Source organism: Oryzias melastigma, linkage group LG9 (genome assembly GCF_002922805.2).
Source record: "Oryzias melastigma strain HK-1 linkage group LG9, ASM292280v2, whole genome shotgun sequence".
Classification (NCBI taxonomy): domain Eukaryota; kingdom Metazoa; phylum Chordata; class Actinopteri; order Beloniformes; family Adrianichthyidae; genus Oryzias; species Oryzias melastigma.
In genome coordinates this window covers 7,815,032-7,834,257 of record NC_050520.1, presented here as the reverse complement: position 1 = coordinate 7,834,257, position 19,226 = coordinate 7,815,032, and the positions used below count along the sequence as shown (strand labels likewise).

The window sequence follows — 19,226 nt, the reverse complement described above, 5'->3', positions numbered from 1 at the left end:
GTGACGGTGAAAGTGGTGACCTACTTTTACGAGGAGTGGAGGTAATGCATTTCCAATGGGGGACCTCATGGCTCGAGAAGTCCAGTATTTTTTACAGTCAATGGGAACAACCACAAGGGGACCGTATCATGTCAATAGTTTGGGGATGGCTGCTGGCTGTAACCAGTGAGGGTGACAGACCTCTGACTCCTGACAACAGAAGACTACTACAAATATACATATTATTTTAAAATATACATTTATTGATTCATTTAATATTAATTGCATCTACCTCCCCTATAATTATTAAGATACAAAAGGAAATGTATGTTCTATTTCATCTGACGTTTGTGTAAATTCAATTTAGATGTAGTTTGAAATAAACAACAGTTGTTTTTGGTCTGTATGATGAAATTGTTTTAAAATGAGACATCAACTTTTTTTCTCATTCGTCTGTCTTTTTAGTAGTAGTATTATTGTAGATATTATGAGGAATAATTAAGTATATATTACTGAAGCAAAAAGTTTGTTTTTAGTGTAATATTTGAGTGTGTCTGTGAAGAGGCCCCACTCTGACTAGCATCTACACCTGACAGTAATGATGATAAAGAGCAACTTGTTGCTTTTTCTTTCTATCCCCTCTTACTACGTTAATTGTCCTCCCAGAAAAAAAGCACCAAATCTCACTTTTATTTCCTTTAAACAATATGGAAATTAAGTAAAATTGAGTTCTAATAATAATAGGTAAACTATTCAGCCAAGAGACCTATATACCTAAAAGCGATAAAGCCGTTATTTTTTTCGTCATGAGAGCAAATAATTGTCAGTATGAGACATGTGCTGTCTTGTATGCATAGGTCTTTGCGTGTGAGCTGTAGTTTCATTATGCACATGCTGTTATATATGTGTGTGAACATCTGTGGAGCCAACAGGTATGTTGGTAATGAGTGTGTCTGTGAAGAGGCCCCACTCTTCCGATGTATATCTACACCTGACAGTAAGCCTCCAGCAACTTGTTGCTTTCTCTTTCTATCCCATCTTACTTCTTTAATCATCCTCCCAGAAAAAAGCAGCAAAACTCACTTTTTTGACCTTTAAACAATATAGAAATTAAGTCAAATTTAGTTCTAATAGTATTTATAGGTAAGCAAGCATGAAACTGAATTAAGACGTTTAAAGAGCATAGATCCACTAATAAATAAAAAATAGACAACTTTGAGACATAATGAGACATATACTTCTTCTTTTATTTGTCTGTTTAGTAGTAGTACCTATAGCAAATTTTCAATAAATACATTTATATTATTATATTTTACTGACATCTAAATGAATTTCTTAATTGAAGAGAGGATGAGTCTACTGCATTTTTTTAGTGAGTTCTCTATAGGCTGTCTTTCATTTAAGGGGGGTAGTGGGGGGAGTCTGTAGTTCATATATATGGAAGTCTGTTTTCAGGAACCTAAAGCAGACTTGAAAACTTGAAAGAGAAGAAGTTTGATCAAACTGTTGTTCTCCTTGAACTGCAAAGATGACTCTTGTTAAGCTTCTCATTCTGTCCTTAACTTTGTCAGCAGGTGAGTTTTTGTACCTCATGTCTAGTAGTTTTGATCAAATGTTTACATGCTTTAACATAAGAGCTTTAAAGATGCAACAAAACTTTTGAGTTATCTTTTGCATTCTTAATGTTTTTGTGTTAAAGGAAAAATAATGTTTTTTTTCCTCTTTTAAATTGGAGCAGAACTCTTTACTAATTTGGATTTAAAGTCACATTAGAGATATACATGGTATATTTCATATAATTTTAAACATCACAGAGTAAATTTGGACTCTATTTTATTTATTGGTGCCTTTCCATAATTTATTTTTCTTCAAATTACTTCTTACACTTATTTCCATAAAAGTTTACTTGCTGTGTTGTAAATCAAAGCCTACGTTTGTGGTCTCTTTAAACACTTTCTTTGTTTCTGTGAAGTGTGTGGATTGAGATGCTACTCGTGCAAAAATGCCAGTGGTGCAGCCTGCCCCGAAATCAAAGAGTGTCATCCCCTTGCCAACCGTTGTTACTCAATGAAACTGGGCGGTGAGTTGTAATTTCACTTATCACAGCATCTAGTAGCTGCTGAGAAAATCAACAGGCATACAAAAGAAAGGAGCAGCATGGAAAACATGTTAAAGTTATTTCAAAGAACAAATAATTAAAGAAGTCTTGTTTTTGCTTGCAGCACTGGTTTCCAAGGGCTGCCAGAACTGGTTGTCGTGTGGTTTCGCCTGGAACTGCTGTAAAGGCGATCTGTGCAATGGCTCCACATGATCTGGATCCAGTTTCCTCTTGATGATGCTGACTTCAGCCATGTTCATACTTTTTCCTGAAAAAAAAAATTGAGATATAAGGTGTTTTTAATGGAACGTTTGGAATAACTGAAAGAAAAATAAAGACATTTTCTGTTGAAGTTCTGACTCTTGATCTCTTTGTAAGTTTACTCAACCTTAACAGGAACTTTTTTAGCATGGAAGAATGTAACAATGAGTTTGCATGTTGCATCCATAAAAAGGTCACTGAGATAAAGAGGCCCAAGACCATTAAAGCATTTATCAACCATCCAAATAATTGGAATCAATTTGGAAACACACAGGATGCCAATGAAACCATTTCAAAACTGGTGTAATGTGTTCCTGTCCCCTGGTCCTCGTCAGAACATGTGCCACTGAGATCTAAAGAAATAGTAAGACAGAAAGAGAGCTTTTTGGAAAACTAGAGAGCAGGATCTTAGAGTAATCTAACCGACTAAAACCAAAAGCCTGCATCAACACGTAGAGAGAGAGAAATGGGCAGACTTTGGCACAACTTAATATAAAGCCAACAGACAAACCTCTGCTTTGAGGCAGTTTTTCTACTTCTTCCTTCCTTTTTACCTTAAAGTTGTCCCTGAGGGCTTGTTTTGCTGCCTCTTCCTCCTTGAAATTTTAAAGAAGAGTGGTAACCCCCCTCCTCCCACAAGTAAGGAGTGTGCTTCACTGAGCAAAGTTATGATTGCATCAAACTTTTGAACTTTTATATTTATATCTTTAAAGTATTCCTTTTTTATCTTTCTGCTCAATGAGTGGTGTGTCAAGCTGTTTCCAAAATTTAAAAAAATCAATGAAAAAAAAATAATCGTTGGGATTTGGTGCCCCTCCAGCAGAGGGCGCCCTAGGCACCCTCCTAGGTCGTCTATGCCTGGCATTGATTGAGAAGCAGGTATTAATAGTTCCCATAAAAGGGATAATCTGTGACATATGAGCAAAAGGACAGTCTCAATGTTGTGGTTTGTCCTAAAACCAGACTGACATATTTCTACATTATTTTTTATCATTTAAGAAATTGCTCAATTGAGTGAAGACAATTTATTCGAAATTTTACTACATTTTTTTTACTCTGTTTTTGCTAAAAAAAAAAACAAACAAACAAAAAAAATAAAAACAGAGGCTTAATATAGGTCTGTAATTATCAAGAATGTCTGCATCTAAATGACTCATTTAGAGAAGTGGTCCCCAAACGAAAAACCCCCAATAACGAGGGAAAATAAGTTTCCCTTTCGGTTTGTTTCCAGCTTCTCATTTTTATTAATCAAGTAGTGTCCTGAATCCTCTTTTTTTTAATTTTATAGTTTCTTCAAGTCACACATGTCAGATCAAAATCATTTGTGCCGAGATCATAAAAGCGCAAAGCCGTGGTCTGAGCACACGCACGCAAACCTCATTCCCGTTTGCGACAAACGACATCAACACAAAGACTTAAAAAAATGAGTGACTCAAAAAGAACAGAAATCCGAAAGGATTTTATTGTTATTGATAATAAGACAGAATTTAGAATCTGCGAGAAAAGAATTTCAAACAGAAACGACTCCAGAACCAAACTGTGCAGAAACTTGAGAACAACTCTCTCCAGAGCAGGGCAGATACTGACATAAGAAACCAGATCAGATTCACAAAGATGAGATATTTGCTATTTACAATTGCAAACATTCTTAATTTTTTTCCTTTTCATTTTGCACATTATAATTAGTAGCCTATTTTGCATTGTGGTTGCAGTGTTTTGTGTTGTTTCACTTTAAAAGTTGAACAGTAAATAATAGTTTTTTGTTTTATCATGTATTTTGTACATTTTATCTGGACGAAAAATAAACATAATTAAACATAATAACAAATTTTACACTTATAAATATAAAAAAAAAAAAATCACATCAGTTATTCTTTTTTTGCCTGAGTTTATAGTTATTGATAAGTTAAATAAAACAACAAGAGCTAAAAGACCCAGATAGCTATAAGAGTCCTGTGTGAGGAGCTGCAGCTCTCCAAAATCTCAAAAGAACCATGACAGGAGAGGATTCTTTCTTTTTAGATTCATTTTCTCTGTGAAGATTAGAGAAATATTGTTAAAATGTGGTTTTGTGTAGCTTTCTGGAAAAACACAATTGTTCACATTTAGACAAACGTTTAGATTGTTTCACTTTTTCTGTTAGCTTACAAAACTGACCCCGGCCCCCCATCAGAGAAGAAAACATTTATGTGGCCCTCACAAGAAAACGTTTGGGGACCCCTGATTTAGAGTAATAAAAGTAGTTATTCAATTTTTACTGATCTTTAAAAGTAAAATTTTAATCAGCAACAAATTTGGTTTTTCTCCATTTTCTCTCTGCTCTCCTGCAGTTTCCTCAGATTTTGAAAGATTGCAATAAACTCTAAGTGTATCCAAAGCTACGAAAGCTCTTAAAAAGGCAGAAATTTCTGTTTAGTACAAGAGCTCATCAACCCCAATTTATTTGCTCAGCTGCAGAAAAGAATAAATAAAGTACTTAATTTAACAAATATTTTGTGCTGTGGGGAAAAAAAAAGAATCCATGTATTGTCTATAAATATCTCTGCTACAATCATTGCCAAGGGGTATTAAACTCCAGGCCTAGAGGGCTGATGTCCTTTATGTTCCCCAACCAACCTGCCATTGAAGCTCCTTATTGGCTGAAAACACCTGATCCAGAAAATCAGTAGCAGATAGCGCGGGAATTCTGCAAAACCACCAGGAGAGCAGCCCTAGTGCTGTCACATGATTCATTTTTTTCTTTGATTCAATAATGTAATGAATCTATTTTAATCTCAGATATTTTTAACCTAATAATTGTTGTGAAAAATCTCATTTTGAGGTATTTGTGGTGCAGTGAAATATCAAAACATACTGAAATCAAAAAAGATTTATGAAGTTTTTTCTTATTAATATTATGACAAACTTCCAACTTTTACTTTTACACCACGGAAGGGTAGAATTTCAATCTCAAACAAAAATAAAAACCTATTTGGTCCAGAGGGCTCAATTTACCACTTAATAAAACACTAAGAAAGCTTTTCTGAGCAACCAAAAAATATTGACCTCAAACCTTATATTAATACCATAAAACATATGTTGACGCACTTTATTGCAACGTTTATTACAGCAGAAAGACAGCAGAAAGGATTTGTGTGATTTCATAGTTTCCTTTAACCTGTGTGGTAAATTTGATCATTTTGAAGACTAGGATGAAGCAGAAGAGAAATAGAAAAGAGAATGAAGGAGGAAATGAGAAACAAGGACGTCACTCCAGGGTAATTAATGAATTCAGACTTTCTTTTTTTGAAACATTTTTTTGCTTCATCATCTGGAAAAGCAGCAGAAGGAGGTGACCCAACTCCATTGAATAACTACAGACCAATTTCAAAGCGGTTAATACCAACTATTAGTGTAATGTATTAGAGTGTATAACTGTATAACTGTAATAGTATTAGAGAGTCTGATCAACAGGCAACTAAAGGAATTCCTAGAGGAACATAATATTTTTATCTGATTTTCAATCAAGATATTAAAAAAACATAGTACCTTAACAGTAGCATTAAAAATTGTGAACCATGTTTGTTATGCATCTGATAAAAAAAAAAAAAAAAAAAAAAACATAAATTTGCCTTAATTTATATAGACCTTACCAAAGCATTTTGATTCTAACAAGGTCTGTTCTTTGCACAAATACTGTAGTATGCGTGACATAAAGGTTTGCTGGACCTGTGCTGTCTTGCATGCATAGGTCTTTGCGTGTGAGCTGTAGTTTCATTATGCACATGCTGTTATATATGTGTGAGCATCTGTGGAGCCAACAGGTATGTTTGTATTGAGTGTGTCTGTGAAGAGGCCCGACTCTTCTGACTAATATCTATACCTGGCAGTGATGATGATAAGCCTCCAGCAACTGGTTGCTTTCTCTTTCTATCCCATCTTACTTCTTTAATCATCCTCCCAGATCAAAAAAACAGCAAAAGTCATTTTTTTGTCCTTTAAACAATATAGAAATAAAGTCAAATTTATTTCTAACAGATAATAATAATAGGTAAGCAACTCAGCCAAGAGACCTGTATACGTTGAAGCGATAACTTGTCCTGTCCAACAGCTGAGAACAGATACAAGCTGAAAGCATTGTGTTGGGCAGATTGTACTGTCACAACAGGGGTTTACTGAGTATAAAGATGGAAACAGAGGGAAGCAACATCATTAAACAACCAGGTCTAAATAGCAAACTAGAATAGGCGGGGCCTGTCTACATACACACTCTGTTGTTACACTCACACCTGTTGGCCAAAATAGTCTTTATATTTAGACCAGTCAAAATGTACACAATACAGCTGCAAATGCAGCTCAAACGCTTAATCATACAAACCGACACAAATAAAGCCTTTCTTACGGTCACGCATACTATTAGTGCAAAGGTGAGCTGACACCTGTGCTCAGCTGAGTGTTTATGTTTTGCTGAGGTGGATGATGATGGAATGTACAAAGGGGGAGAGTGCCTGGCCATCCCCACACTAAGACGCCCCGGCAGGGCAGCAGCAGAGGCCCCTACCCCCCAACACCAGCCATGGAGCTGCTGAAAGAATCTGCCCACCAGCAATCCTGCCAAAAACCCAGACCAGGGCTTTCAGGACCGCCACACCTGAGAGCAGGAAAGCACAGGAGCACAGGGAGCACATGCCCCAGCCCAGCCAGAAGAGCAGCCCACCACTATCCGGCAGCCCGAGCATCCCCCCTAGCTCTTAAATCTCGGGGATCCCTCTCCCGGCGTGGAGAGGTTGCTATACAAAGAGTTATGAAGATTACAGATACTAATCCTCCCTCTGTATCGATGGTAATCATGTCACCAAGCACACAAAGTGAAGGTGAAGCTGTGATAGAAACATTAAGCCAGACTGATAGATCAGCACAAACTTGTTGCCAGAGAGCCTGGACAGGTGTGCAGAACCACAGTGTGTGCATGTAACTGTCAGGTAAGTTACTATCGCAATCCTCACAAATGTCTGAGCTTCTGAGACCCATCTTGAACATGCTCTGACCAATATAATAAATTCTATGAAGAGTTTTGAATTGGATTAGTTTTAAATTTTGACTTTTAGTCAGTTTAAAGGTGTTTAGACATGTTTCTGACCAGAAGGTTTGATCTGTGCCGCAACTCAGGTCTGTATCCCATTTGGTTAATTGAATTGAAATGTTATTACCTAGATTGCATAAGAGTTTGTATATTATGGAGAGAATCTTATTCATTGAAACTTTAAAGAAAGACTTAACTATTTCTGGTCATTTTAAGTCACTATCATTGTATTTACCTTTTTTAGTAATTTCAGTTGCTGGTATTTTTTTGTTTATAAGGATGTCTAGGTTGTTCCAGATTGGTGTCATTTTGCACGGTACGACTGAAGACTTTGACACTTTGAGAAAATCCCACCAGGCTGTTAAGGTGGTACTAATGTTAATACTTTGGAAACAATCAGGTTTTTTATTATTTAGCTGATAAATGGTAGATCTGACAGGTTTATCTTTCCACATAACTCCTGTTCCAAGTCCATCCATTAGTTATTTTCTGGATTATTTCTTGACCATTTTGAGATGTACTGTAATCTGTTGGCAATAAAGTAATATTTGAAGTTAGGTAATTGCAAGCCTCCACATCATTTTGCAGATTTGCAAGTTTTAAGGCTGATTCTTGCTGGTTTATTCTTCCATAAAAAGCTAGATATGGTTGAGTCTAATGTTTTAAACCATTTTAGTGGAGGTAGTGTAGGAATCATTGAGAAAAGGTCATTAATTTGGGGTTAAAAAAAACGTTATTTTTTTCGTAATGTGAACAAATAATTGTCAGTATGAGACATGTGCTGTCTTGTATAGGTCTGTGCGTGTGAGCTGTAGTTTCATTATGCACATGCTGTTTTATACATCTGTAAACATCTGTGGAGCCAACAGGTGTATTTGTAATATTTGAGTGTGACTGTAGAGAGGCCCCACTCCTTTGACACCTGGCAGTAATGATGATAAGCCTCCAGCTACTCGTTGCTTTCGGTTTCTATTTTGAGGATTACAATCACAACACAACCTTTGGTCCAAGTACCACCAATGAGATTGTGAAACTCCTTTAGCTGCCGGAAAAATGTTTCAAATTAGCCATAAAGCTGTCACTCAAATGTAGACAGTCCCTTTTCCAAGTCATCTTGCTTCTGTTTTTGTGCCTGCACACACGGAAAGGTTTTGGATTTTTTTTCCAACTGTATCATTGGAACTGGGATTTCCGGGAATAGGAGCAACATGATGGTTGGGCAGAACTTCACTCCCAGCTAAATCATCTCCGAGTTAATCGAGACACCCAGTGACCTAAACGAGGAATGAATGTATTATATTTGTCCACATCAAAAGGTGAAGCATGGAAGAAAGGAGGTGGTGCAGCCGGTGTTGGCTTTTTTAGGAAAATCTGTCTTTTTGTTTCTTCCTTGAGTTTTCAGAGCTCAAACTTTTAACTGATTTCTGTCTTCCTAAATCTCAGCCGGAGCATTTTAACTTCAAGCTCCTTGAGATGAATCAACTCAGCTGCGCTTTTGCTCTCCTGCAAACTCATCCTACTCACAACTTGACTGCTAACCTAAATACCATTCAGAACATACCAGCAAAATTTCACTGAAATTAAACTGTTGCACTTCATTTTATTGACAGACGGATGCACAACAACACTCTTCAAACTTAAAGGACTAGTAATGGGGTTGTGGGTCTTTTTCGGTGTTAACTGTATTTCGCCTTATATTTACAATTTCCAAATGTTTTGGCGTGTTTTGAGCAAGAAATATTGGAATAAAACGGCATTTTTGCGGCCAAATTTGGCAAACCCTGTCTCTTCCGGGGAAAAGCTCAGTTTTGGTCACGTGGTGCGTGTGACGTCACCAGAGTCAACATGGCAAGATGGCTTCTCCTTTGCGTGTCGGAGCTACGATAGCGGCGATATTTTAAGGTCCAGAATTCTGTCTTCAGACTCAGATTGTGGAAACATTTGTTTTGAAAGTGACGCTGATTCAGAGGCGCCGGGTGTTTGTGGTTTGAGGACTGTAAAGCCCTATCAATTCTAGCCGGCAGCGCGTAAAGTAAGAGCTCACAATCTGGCAATGACAGTGACGCTGAGAATGTCGATGAAAACGAAAGCTGTCAGTTTATCAGAGCCATGCTCGAAGCTGGAAGACGTGGAGCCTCTCGTGAAGCTTTATTTACATATCGGTTTTAAAAACAAAGAAATTCTGAACCTTTTGGCGACTCGAAATCAAATCATCATCAATGAAACTGACTATCCGGGTCGGTAATGCAGAGTTTCATATGCGAAATAAAGAGCTTAGAGACATGTTTGCAGGACCGTCCGCCACTTTATTATTTATTTATTCACTTATTTATTCACTTTATTCACATACCCGGAAGCTCTTTCACCACCTTACTGCATGTCTCTGACATGCGCAGAAAAAAAAGGAGAACGTAAACAGTGCTCCGTACGCCCCGTTCTCCACACGAATCGTCCCGTTTCAACACACAACAACAACAGGGGATGGCAACAGTCTGTCACGTTAGCTAAGTACACTGAAAATTCCGAAAACGATTCCTCTTCAGATGAAAGCATCACACAGAAATGAATGAGATCTGATCTTTCACGGAGGAAGAAATGACTGGAAGTGGGCTGCAACCTGTCTCCACTGCAGCTCAGTGATCGTCTCCACCTGCTTTACTTTGTGCGCACTTTGTAGTTTCTTTGGTATTTTGTTTAGGTCCCACTTTGTGTTTAGTGTTTGTTAATTTAAGTGAAGCTGTAGGGTGAACTGCCAGTTTCTCTAGTGAGTTTTCTCCTGTTTATGTTATTCCAGGGAGGTTAGTGATTGTCATTATTTTACTATTTCATTTGCAGGTAAGCTCCCTGGGTTGAGTTAGTTGGGCTTTTGTTTGTTTTTTTTGGCCTTGGTTCACCCTGAAGCCTTTTGCTTCACATTTAGTTATGGTTTGGGTGTTTTGTTCTTCTAAATAAATATTGTTATACTTTTTATAGAGACATTTGTGTTTTTGTTACACATTATTTCATTTACTTTACCTTTATGTTTAGGCCCTGCGCCCCTAGACAAACTGGGGCGTAACACTATAGATTCCATGACTCAGACCAATCGCTGGCGATGGGTTGCAGACGTTTGCAATATGGCATATTATTTTAAAATATACATTTATTGATTCATTTAATGTTAATTGCATCTACCTTCCCTATAATTATTAAGATACAAAAGGAAATGTATGTTCTATTTCATCTGACGTTTGTGTAAATTCAATTTAGATGTAGTTTAAAATAAACAACAGTTGTTTTTGGTCTGTATGATGAAATTGTTTTAAAATGAGACATCAACTTTTTTTTTTATTTGTCTGTCTTTTTAGTAGTAGTATTATTGTAGATATTAATTGTCCTCCCAGAAGAAAAGCAGCAAAACTCACTTTTTTTTCCTTTAAACAGTATGGAAATTAAGTAAAATTGAGTTCTAATAATAATAGGTAAACTATTCAGACAAGAGACCTGTATACGTAAAAGCGATAAAGCCGTTATTTTTTTCGTCATGTGAACAAATAATTGTCAGTATGAGACATGTGCTGTCTTGTATGCATAGGTCTTTGCGTGTGAGCTGTAGTTTCATTATGCACATGCTGTTATATATGTGTGTGAACATCTGTGGAGCCAACAGGTATGTTGGTAATGAGTGTGTCTGTGAAGAGGCCCCACTCTTCCGATGTACATCTACACCTGACAGTAATGATGATAAGCCTCCAGCAACTTGTTGCTTTCTCTTTCTATCCCCTCTTATTTCTTTAATCATCCTCCCAGAAAAAAGCAGCAAAACTCACTTTTTTGACCTTTAAACAATACAGAAATTAAGTCAAATTTAGTTCTAATAGATAGTAATTATAGGTAAGCAAGCATGAAACTGAATTAAGACGTTTAAAGAGCATAGATCCACTAATAAATAAAAAATAGACAACTTTGAGACATAATGAGACATATACTTCTTCTTTTACTTGTCTGTTTAGTAGTAGTACCTATAGCAAATTTTCAATAAATACATTTATATTATTATATTTTACTGACATCTAAATGAATTTCTTAATTGAAGAGAGGATGAGTCTACTGCATTTTTTTAGTGAGTTCTCTATAGGCTGTCTTTCATTTAAGGGGGGTAGTGGGGGGAGTCTGTAGTTCATATATATGGAAGTCTGTTTTCAGGAACCTAAAGCAGACTTGAAAACTTGAAAGAGAAGAAGTTTGATCAAACTGTTGTTCTCCTTGAACTGCAAAGATGACTCTTGTTAAGCTTCTCATTCTGTCCTTAACTTTGTCAGCAGGTGAGTTTTTGTACCTCATGTCTAGTAGTTTTGATCAAATGTTTACATGCTTTAACATAAGAGCTTTAAAGATGCAATAAAACTTTTGAGTTATCTTTTGCATTCTTAATCTTTTTGTGTTAAAGGAAAAATAATGTTTTTTTTCCTCTTTTAAATTGGAGCAGAACTCTTTACTAATTTGGATTTAAAGTCACATTAGAGATATACATGGTATATTTCATATAATTCTAAACATCACAGAGTAAATTTGGACTCTATTTTATTTATTGGTGCCTTTCCATAATTTATTTTTCTTCAAATTACTTTTTACACTTATTTCCATAAAAGTTTACTTGCTGTGTTGTAAATCAAAGCCTACGTTTGTGGTCTCTTTTAAACACTTTCTTGTTTCTGTGAAGTGTGTGGATTGAGATGCTACTCGTGCAAAAATGCCAGTGGTGCAGCCTGCCCCGAAATCAAAGAGTGTCATCCCCTTGCCAACCGTTGTTACTCAATGAAACTGGGCGGTGAGTTGTAATTTCACTTATCACAGCATCTAGTAGCTGCTGAGAAAATCAACAGGCATACAAAAGAAAGGAACAGCATGGAAAACATGTTAAAGTTATTTCAAAGAACAAATAATTAAAGAAGTCTTGTTTTTGCTTGCAGCACTGGTTTCCAAGGGCTGCCAAAACTGGTTGTCGTGTGGTTTCGCCTGGAACTGCTGTAAAGGCGATCTGTGCAATGGCTCCACATGATCTGGATCCAGTTTCCTCTTGATGATGCTGACTTCAGCCATGTTCATACTTTTTCCTGAAAAAAAAATTGAGATATAAGGTGTTTTTAATGGAACGTTTGGAATAACTGAAAGAAAAATAAAGACATTTTCTGTTGAAGTTCTGACTCTTGATCTCTTTGTAAGTTTACTCAACCTGAACAGGAACTTTTTTAGCATGGAAGAATGTAACAATGAGTTTGCATGTTGCATCCATAAAAAGGTCACTGAGATAAAGAGGCCCAAGACCATTAAAGCATTTATCAACCATCCAAATAATTGGAATCAATTTGGAAACACACAGGATGCCAATGAAACCATTTCAAAACTGGTGTAATGTGTTCCTGTCCCCTGGTCCTCGTCAGAACATGTGCCACTGAGATCTAAAGAAATAGTAAGACAGAAAGAGAGCTTTTTGGAAAACTAGAGAGCAGGATCTTAGAGTAATCTAACCGACTAAAACCAAAAGCCTGCATCAACACGTAGAGAGAGAGAAATGGACAGACTTTGGCACAACTTAATACAAAGCCAACAGACAAACCTCTGCTTTGAGGCAGTTTTTCTACTTCTTCCTTCCTACGAAGGATTATCAGACCCATTATCAGGCAGGTTTAACTCAATTCGTGCCAGGCGCAATAAAAAAAGTGTTCCTTTAATTTTTGTGAGCAGTATATTTCAGAGAAAGGGTTACCACGTTAATGGTTAATACATGTGACCAACAACGACATTTTGCTTTGAATAGACTTGAAATCCATGCAAATACCATCAGTCTTCATTTTTTCCTTTTTTCACGATTGCATGGTTTCACGGGACAGCACGGAGCTGCAGTGCCAGACCATTCTAAACACCCACAACTCGGAGAGAGCCAGTGGGCTGTTCAAGCTTTTCCACTCTGTGGCTGTTCAGAAATGGCTGACACTGCTGCCTGCTATCATCATCAGCTCCCGCTCTCGTCCAAGACCACAGTGAAGTAGTGCTGGGCAATATCACGATATATATTGTGTGGGCGATAGAAAAGTGTATATCGTCCCATTTCTCCTCTATAGTTTATATTGTTCCTAATCTAATTTGATCAATTATTGCGAAAAATTGGTCAATTGTGGTGAAGGTGCCCTGAGCGCATGCATGCACGCGGCGTGGTGGGGTGCAGGTTCGGAGCGGTCTGTCATATTGCGCGCCGCACAGCTGTTGCAGAATATGAGAAAAAGGCAGAGAGACTCTGGAAATTTTGAACCTTTTCACTTTCTGTGGTGAAAATGGAAATCAGAGGATTAATCTGATTATACTGCTTTTTTAGGTTTAAAATTTTTCACTGAAAACGTCATTTTATTCTCAATGTTTAAATAAACACAAAAATTTGTGTTATTATGAGCAGTAAGGACCAAAAGTTCATTTCATGTTTCACAGTTCCAGTAAAGTTAAATGACAGCACAGCAACATTGTATATTGTGATGATGAATTATTTTCCTAGAGCATCTGTCACAATAAAAAGAGTTGGAATACAAGAATGTGAAGTTTGTTTCATAATTAACATTTTTAGGCACTTTACAAAACAATATCATTTCAATAACATCCCAACTTTTGTCTCAACTTTTCACAAAAGCTGCCGCAACTTCAGGCATAATATAATTTATTGTCGTATATCCTGATATTTATCGTATCGTGATATAAAATATTTTATATCGTGATATACATTTTTTTCCATATCGCCCAGCACTACAGTGAAGCTGGTTTTACGTCGGATACTCGACAGACATTTGGTCTGGGTAAACCTCTTGCTCAGGGTCCAGTGCGACTCAGAGAATGGCGCTCAACATTTCAAGTGCACCGGTATTTCTGTATGAATTATTTTGATGATTACATTGTAAAGCTGATGGGAGTCATATTTCATCCTATTTGAGACTGTGTATTATTATTTACTGGAAAATCTATTTGCTGGTTCTACCAGGTAGGAGGGCCTGCTTCGTGCTTCTACTCACGCATTCAGTGTGACGGACACCATCTATTTAGTGAGCCACTAAACAGCAGGTTGTATTCTCTTTGGTGACAGGAAAAATCTGCCTCAGCAAAGCTTGCGAAGGATAAAGTTCTGTGTGAGGGGGTTGTTTATAGTGAGGAATAAACAGTATAATACACTTGAAGCTCAAGAAGTTAAATTTGGCAGGTATAGGGCCTTTAAAATCAATCCTAAAGCTGACAGGGAGCCAATGCAGAGATTCTAGGATTGGTGTAATGTACTCCTTCTTTCCGGCTCTGAGTGTTGGAGGCTGTTGAGTTTTGATGATGAGCTGCGCAAGATTAAAACTTGTTTTCTTTACATCAGAATATAGTACATTACCGTAATCTATTCTTGATGTTATGCAATCATGAATTAAGGTTTTAGCACTGACTGTACAGAAAAAGGGTCTAATTCAGATGATATTTCTCAGATGGTCAAATTCCATTAATAAAATCATTCAGTTGAGTAAAAACAAGCTTTTTTTTTTTTCAAACATAATTAATATTATTTTTTCATACATAAGAAGAGTCACATTAATGGTTGGAAAACAAGTTATCCCAATGAAAATAAAACAATGTTTTAACAGCTGATTTTTAGTTAAAACCAAAAAACTTGTGTTGTTTTTTTGGAAATGTTTATGCAGGGCAGCAGGAGATCATCAAGAAATTGTCACGGGGTTGTGCGTGGGGGTGATGGCGGTTGACAGTTGGAACTTTTTCAGCATGAAAGAATGTGGCATTGAGTTTACATGTTCTCCCACCGTCTGATGCATCTTAAGTTGTTTGGTGGCTCTTATTGTCCGTTAAGTGTGAATGTGAGTGTGTGTGGTTGTCTGTCTCAAAGTGGCCCTGCAATGCTTCTTTTTTTTATTCAGCTTTGAAATAATTAATTAGGGAATCAATGGAGAGGTCAAATATGAAGCAAGAAAAAAAAAAAAAAGAGTTGTTTTGGGGGCAGCTGTGGTGCAGAGGCAGAGCAGCTGGACACCAAACCCCATATTCCTCCTGGTGGTTCAGTTTGTGCCTTGCTTGGCAGCAGAACAACCATTATCATTATGGGAGAAAGCAAAACATGTGTATAGGCCATACCAGCGACATGCTGTCAGGGAAGGCAGGTGAGGCTGTGCAGGTGTCTGGAGAGCCCACAGCTGCCTAGCCTTCGGTGGGGTCGTGGTGTGGACGTGACACCCCTCAGTTTTTTTTGTTTTTTTACATCCTATCATCTACCACAGTACAACACAAACGCTCACCTGACCACATGTGCCAGCTTACCTTTTCACAAACAGGATGACGAAATTATATACTTGACATATTCTTGATTGAATGCACTGGTATGTGTTTAATAGATAGAACAACTTTATTAGTCTCCCAAGGGCAATTCCATTAAGAGCAGCTCTCCAGCGGAAAACATAGACAACAATCAGTAAAAGCCACACTAAAAAGCCACACTAAAAAGCCACACTAAAAAGCAACACTAAAAACTTGCTAAAAAATAAAAACAAATAAAAATAAAAAATAAAAATTGATAAAATACAATTAAATAAAAGATAGGCTTGAAACAGGTACAGTCTAAACTTGAGTGTGTTCACTTTGATTTAAGAGTTTTATGGCATTTGGGATAAAAGATTTAGAGTACCTTCTAGCTGGAGCAATATAACTGCGACCTGAGGCCATCTTTATAAAACTGGAAGACAGGACGTGTTTATGTGTTAAAATTATGTTTTTTGCTTTTTGCACCACCTGCTGCTCCCAGAGTGAATTCAGATTTTTTTGTTGGATGCCTGTGATTTTAGAACATATTTTGACAATATTATTGAGAGAATGTTTGTCTTTCACACAGAGGCCACCAAACCAGCACACAAAGGAAAATGTTAAAATGCTCTCAATAAAAGGCTGATAAAACATGCATAAAATCTTATTACAAACTTTAAAAGAATTCAGCCGTCTCAGCTGGTGTGTTCTTTGTTGACATCTTTTGACAATGGATTCAGTATTTTTATCAAATTTTAGGGCGGAGTCAAACACGGTGCCTAAGAACCTGTAGCTTTCAACTATGTCAACTTTCTCCCCATGGATGAAGCTCACTTGAGGTTTGGCCTTGGTTTTCCTAAAATCTATTATGAGTTCCTTTGTTTTCTCTACATTAAGTTCCAAGAAACTGTCATCACACCAGTTGACAAAGTGTGTCAGAACCAGTGGCGGGCCGTCAGGGCCTGCAAGGCCTTCTCTGCTGGCCTAAAAATATCTGAATCACAGACTGATATTAATTATTATTTATTTCCGTGAATACGTATTCTATAATTCCAAATGCTCTGTCTTCGTCCTTTCATTGCTGTCTCCCTGGTTGCGCTGCTTCCAGACGTGTATTTTCCTATTTAAGCATTAACCAATCACATTGCAGCACCATTTGTTGCTAGGGTCAAAGAAATCTGCCTGGAGGCCTTCACAATCAGTTCAGCGGGCCCTGTAGCATAAAATAATTGTCGACCAAACTGTTGCTTCAACCAATCAGATTTGGAGTAGACGACACCAAGGCCTTCTAGCAGGCGCACGGAAACGTCAGCATTTTCACGCGCTTTGATTGGACACTGGTCAGAACACTGCCGTGGTTCTGCTCTGGCGTTTGGAGGACGGTCAGAAGTGCTGTGTCGTCCGAAAATGTAATCAGGTAGCTGCCCTCGTTCTATGACCTACAGCTGTCAGTGTAAAGGATAAAAAGAAGGGGCGATAAAACACAACCTTGTGGAGAACCTGTGTTAGAAACCATGATCTCAGATAAAACTCCATTCACTAAGACCTGCTGCTTCCTGTCTGTTAAAAAGCTTAAAAGCAAAAGTAAGAGCTGATCAGGTAAGTTAAAATGAGCGGCAAGCCGTGGGATTAAAACATGCGGTTGCATCCTGTTAAAAGCTAAAGAAAAATCTGCAAATAATAGTCTTGCATAAGATTTAGGCTTTTCCAAGTGTTTGTAAATTTGGTCCAGAATAAAAAGTTTTGCATCCTCTACTCCTTTTCGGGCTTGATATGCAGTCTGAAGGGGATCTAATTTTCCAGACACTGAGGAAGTTATCTCCTCTTTTAAGATTGAGTTGTAGTTTCATTATGTACATGCTGTTGTACATCATAAAACTGTGTATGTCAACATCTTTAGAGTCAGCCGGTAGGGCTGCCACAAACAACTATTTCAATAGTTGACTAATGGGGTTGTGAGGCGACAGGATGTAAAACACACATCTTAACCTTAATTGACTTTAAACTTGAAGTGTTTAAGCTATATGCTTACTAAAAATAGAGACAATAGTTTATTAAGCCTTTAAAAAACAAAGCCAAATTTCTGAAACCAAGACGTAAAAAAAGAATGAAAAAACATTTCAGAAAACAAAAGTAAATTCCTGAAAACAAAATAACATTTTGAAGAGAGTTTCAGCAAGATGGCAAACTCAGCAGTTGTCTACTGCTGTGAAACAAGGTCCAGTACCTCTTATTCGTCTTTAAAAAAAAAAAAAGTTTTTGAGCTAAATTGATAATGAAGTTGAACGAACAGAAGAAAGGTAAAAGCAGGTAAGGTGAAACCTCCTGAAATAAAAAATAAATAAATAAAAGATAAACCCTAAACCATCTCCACAGCTAATGACATTTTGGCAGCTATCCAAGCTCTCCATGTGCTCTTTGATAAACAGGATGACAAAATGGCAAATATTAACAACAAATTATCAGAAAACTTGTTAATCATCAGTCGTGCTCAATCTCTCGAATTCATTGCAGCTAATAAAAGAGAAACTCATAAATTAATAGCATAAAATCCAAAAATCTAAAAGGACTCTGAACACTTGGCTCCAAAGAGACTTTTCTATTTTTGAGCGTATACTTTTTACTAAAACAATTGATTTATCTCTCATAATTTTTGTCTATATCTAATAGATTCATCAAACAAATAAATCAAAATAACTCCTATTGTATCTGTTAGAACAAACACCATTATACTAGAAAGAATGATACAGGGAAGACATTTGAGTAGAAGTTTGCAACCTTTGATGGTGAAAAATCCATTTGGTCCAAATTTTTACCGACCAAAACTGAGCAGGTCTCAGACCCCCGCTTTAGAGGAAGGAACTTTAAATGTGATCGATTCTGAGGCTTTGAATGGTTCTATCAGGATGAAATTGTTCAAATCTTTCAAAAAGAATTCAAGCAGGATTTGGTTTTATTTCCCTAAAATCATTTTAGACAAGTGACTTTGACTTATCTAAGCTACCAATTAGTTTATCTAATTTCCATCAACAGGTTCTCCAGGACTGGAAAATGAAATACAAACATAACTTATCCCCTCATACCAACTCAATATGGAACAACAGGTGATAATAATGAATGGAAAACCTTTTTTTTTAAATTAAATTCATTTAAATGATAAAAGTCTAGCAGCAACAATTCAATCGTCCAAAGCCAATTTAGCAAATTCTTTGTTCATTATTAGTGAATCATCCTTATTAATTAATGGTTGTCAATTTAAAGATAAGGCATGTAACAATACATTTTTAAGGACAACTTTGATCAAACATTTCTTCCCATCTCAACTAAAAAGAAAAGTCATGTATTACTGGTTAAACATTTTCTCAATAAATGCATTTAAACTAGTACATTTTGCTAGAAACCCAAAAACATTTCTGATTTGTAGTAGTAGTAGTAGTAGTAGTAGTAGTAGTAGTATGTTTTTTATTTCATTTTCAAAGCACACAAAAGGAGTTTTACAAAAATCTTGATTTTTTTAAA

General features: G+C 36.8%; 2 protein-coding genes across 2 annotated transcripts; both read left to right on the top strand.

Moving 5' to 3' along the window:
• The first annotated feature begins 1,430 nt into the window (after positions 1-1,430).
• On the top strand, positions 1,431-2,429 carry LOC112148881 (CD59 glycoprotein-like). Its single transcript, XM_024276284.2, has 3 exons — positions 1,431-1,553; positions 1,952-2,059; positions 2,202-2,429. Exons 1-3 carry the CDS (start codon positions 1,508-1,510, stop codon positions 2,288-2,290), a joined length of 243 nt encoding a protein of 80 aa, XP_024132052.1. The 5' UTR covers positions 1,431-1,507; the 3' UTR covers positions 2,291-2,429.
• A 9,152-nt stretch (positions 2,430-11,581) lies between these two features.
• On the top strand, positions 11,582-12,508 carry LOC112148894 (CD59 glycoprotein-like). The gene is made up of 3 exons (XM_024276312.2): positions 11,582-11,704; positions 12,103-12,210; positions 12,353-12,508. Exons 1-3 carry the CDS (start codon positions 11,659-11,661, stop codon positions 12,439-12,441), a joined length of 243 nt encoding a protein of 80 aa, XP_024132080.1. The 5' UTR covers positions 11,582-11,658; the 3' UTR covers positions 12,442-12,508.
• Positions 12,509-19,226: the final 6,718 nt, after the last annotated feature.